This window comes from Nematolebias whitei, chromosome 10, assembly GCF_014905685.2.
Source record: "Nematolebias whitei isolate Nwh7 chromosome 10, NemWhi1, whole genome shotgun sequence".
NCBI lineage: Eukaryota > Metazoa > Chordata > Actinopteri > Cyprinodontiformes > Rivulidae > Nematolebias > Nematolebias whitei.
This window is the reverse complement of record NC_056507.1, coordinates 39,846,354-39,849,221: the sequence shown is the minus strand read 5'-3', so window position 1 is coordinate 39,849,221 and position 2,868 is coordinate 39,846,354. Positions and strand designations below refer to the sequence as shown.

The 2,868-nt window shown below is 42.3% G+C and overlaps 1 protein-coding gene across 1 annotated transcript in view; it reads right to left on the bottom strand.

The window, feature by feature from the left end:
• The window catches only part of si:dkey-82f1.1 (DENN domain-containing protein 2A), a 3,106-nt gene extending 616 nt beyond the window's left edge, over nucleotides 1-2,490 (bottom strand). The window contains exons 1-2 of the mRNA XM_037683028.1: nucleotides 2,460-2,490; nucleotides 1,726-2,025 (exon numbers count right to left, since the gene is read on the bottom strand). Of these exons, the coding sequence (XP_037538956.1) occupies nucleotides 1,726-1,969 (244 nt within the window). The 5' untranslated portion in view covers nucleotides 1,970-2,025; nucleotides 2,460-2,490. The remainder of the gene's footprint in view (nucleotides 1-1,725; nucleotides 2,026-2,459) is intronic.
• Between the last annotated feature and the right edge of the window lie 378 nt (nucleotides 2,491-2,868).

Below are 2,868 nucleotides of genomic sequence, written 5' to 3'. Positions count from 1 at the left end.
ACTTATCTTTAAATTAGCCAAATTAAAATGGTCTAAACTTATTATTCTTTGTTCAAAGACTTTCTTCGGACTTTGGCTGTATTTTCACTTGTTTTCAGTGCAGGCTATGTGGTGGCAGTGCAGTGTCTAATTAAAGAATCCTGGCAGCAGGGCTCCAGGAGGATGAGATTTACTGGAGTGAATTTACAGAAGTGACGAGATGCTGGAGGTTCTGGATGCTGTAGGGCTGGTATTCAATTCAATTCAATTCAAAAATACTTTATTAATCCCAAAAGGAAATTATTTGTTGTTGTAACTCGTCATCCTCATTTCATTAAGAGATGTTATAGATGCTGATGGCTGTAGGCAGGAAGGATCTCTTGTAAAGGTCCATCCCACAGTGGATCCAAAGAAACTGGCTGCAGGTGCCGTCCATCCGTCCACCCAGACTCAGCTGGCCTCTCGGTTCCCCCGGGCTGTAGGACCACCCGAATGCTGGGCAGAACTCCTCCCAGAGTGATGGCCACTCCTCCCAGCAGTCTGCCAAGCTCCTCGTTGCTGCGGACAGTCAACTGTAGGTGCTGAGGGACGATCCTGTCCTTCCACTCTCATGAGCCATGTTTCCTGTTAGTTCCAGGATATCAGTGGTCAGGCACTCGAGCACAGCTGGCAGGTAGATGAGAATGTGTCCACAGAACATCCTTTCAACTCATTTGAGATTTGGGGCTGTAGTTGAGATATTATTTGAGCTTTTGAGATGTTAATCAGCTGCTGTTGGTTATAGAAAACTGTCTTGTTGCCATGGTTACACATCATAACAAATGTCCAAAACTAAAAAAGTTTCAGTAAAAATCCTTCCAGCTGCACAGCATCCAATACCAGAGGAAACCATCATCCAAAAAAAATGTTATTTACATCCAGACAAAGAGGAATAAAAGTTTCCAAAAGCAAAATTTCAAAATGAAAGTAACAGAGCTACTCCAACATGCAGCCACCTTGAGCGGCGCAATTCTAGAACATATAATTGACGTGACTATTCAATTTCACACTGAGGACCATGACAAAACTTGTGTAATGGTAGACTGAGGTGGTGGTCACCATTTTTCCAAAGGGTACCAGAGTGAACGTTCTAACTATTGGGGCTCATTCTTCTCAGCCCTCAGATCCAAGAGCAGGAGCCTTCAGAGCTATTCACAGCTGAGCAGGAAGGGACTGCGATGAGTGGAGTCTATTTGGGATCAAGGCCGTATCAGCACTTGTATTGCTTCAGTTTCTCCTCGTGAAAAAGTACCAGAACCAAAAGGCAAGTCTCTTACTTTACTGGTCTGTGTACATTCAAGCCCTCACCTATGGTCCAAAAGAACCGGATCACAGCTACAAATGGCTGAAATGAGTTTCCTCCTCAGGTGGCTGAGCCTTAAAGATAGGGTAAGAAGCTCAGAAAACATTTTTTTTTCTTTTTAATAGTTAGGTGCCAGAAAGAAAACAAGTGAAACTGATGCTCCAAAAAAAAAAACTACTTGAAAGACCTTCAGAAAATCTGCAGAACAATTGGAACTCCTTCAAAAGAATACAAAAAAATAACCTCCTTTGAAACAAACATTAAAGAAATAAGGGATAGCTGAAGACTTTTACACAGTGCTGTATTATTAGATTTTTAACAGAATTTTACAATTAAAAAAGAGGCAGACAGACTATTTTAAATGTGTGACCTTTTAAAAACTATTAATTTTCAAATCTTCTTACCCTTGAGGCCTTGTCTGCGCAGCTCCCTCTCCTGGATGAAGCCAGTAAACATCTGGGTCTCCATGTACACCTCCAGGAACCTCCTCAAGCTCTTGGAAGTGACTGCTTTGCGAAAGGCCTCACGCTGAAAGGATGAGGATGAGGAGGGAGAGGAAGAAAAAGAGGGGCTGGCTAAGGTGGGCGAAAAGAAGGACTCGTCGTCCCGCTCTGTCCCTCCCATGAAGATTGAGTAGTGGCCCACCATCTCCACGAAGAAACGCACAAAGGCCTCTGAGACCACTGCGCTGAGAGAGCTGGAGTCTGAAAGGATGAAAGTTCAAGACAAGGAGGAGACAAGTTATTCACTGATCTGCTGCTGAATGTATGCAGTAAAGTTTGCTGCACCAAAGACACGTTTCTCAGATCAAAATTGAGCTTTCAGATTCTATCTATGCTTCAAAATCTTGCAATACATTCATACATGACTTTCAGAGCCTTAAAGATCACAATAACTCCAGGAAGAACTGCTCATAAGACTCAGTAAGTTTGCAGATGATCAGGTCTACAGTCACACCTCTACCCTCTTTGAGAAGCTTAAAGCAGCAGAAAACTTGTGTATCGATCAGTGTTTATGTTCTAGATTAATGAGGTTTTATGAAAATTTTAAAAATGGCTCAAGTATTTTTTACATTTCTTATAACCCAACAGATTACTGCGAACATAGATACAAATTTAAACAAGATTAAGTGAATCACCACTGGGCAGATCTTTGTCACAGGCCAGATCCCTCCTTTTTTCCAGCACATGCTCAAGAGCTGCCTGCAGTTTGTGAGGAAGAATTGGGTCTTCATCATCCAGCTGTAAAAAATAAAATCAGATGTATAGTAATAAACATGAACGTACAGGACATCCATTAAGGTCATTACGTTTCCAAAACAAAACTGGTAGCTACAAACAGGTTTTACAGCAATCTTTTTGTCTCCATGGTTACTACCTGACGTAGGAAGCGATTGTTGTCGAGGTCGACCAACAGGACCTAACCAGAGAGAGTGATGCCATTTCCTGGAGTCATTGTTCAGTGCAGGAAATGTCCAGAGTCGAGCGCCACAGGCAGCGTATCAGAAAACAAAAGAAAAGGCCTGTCTTACTTCTTCTAAAGGCAGA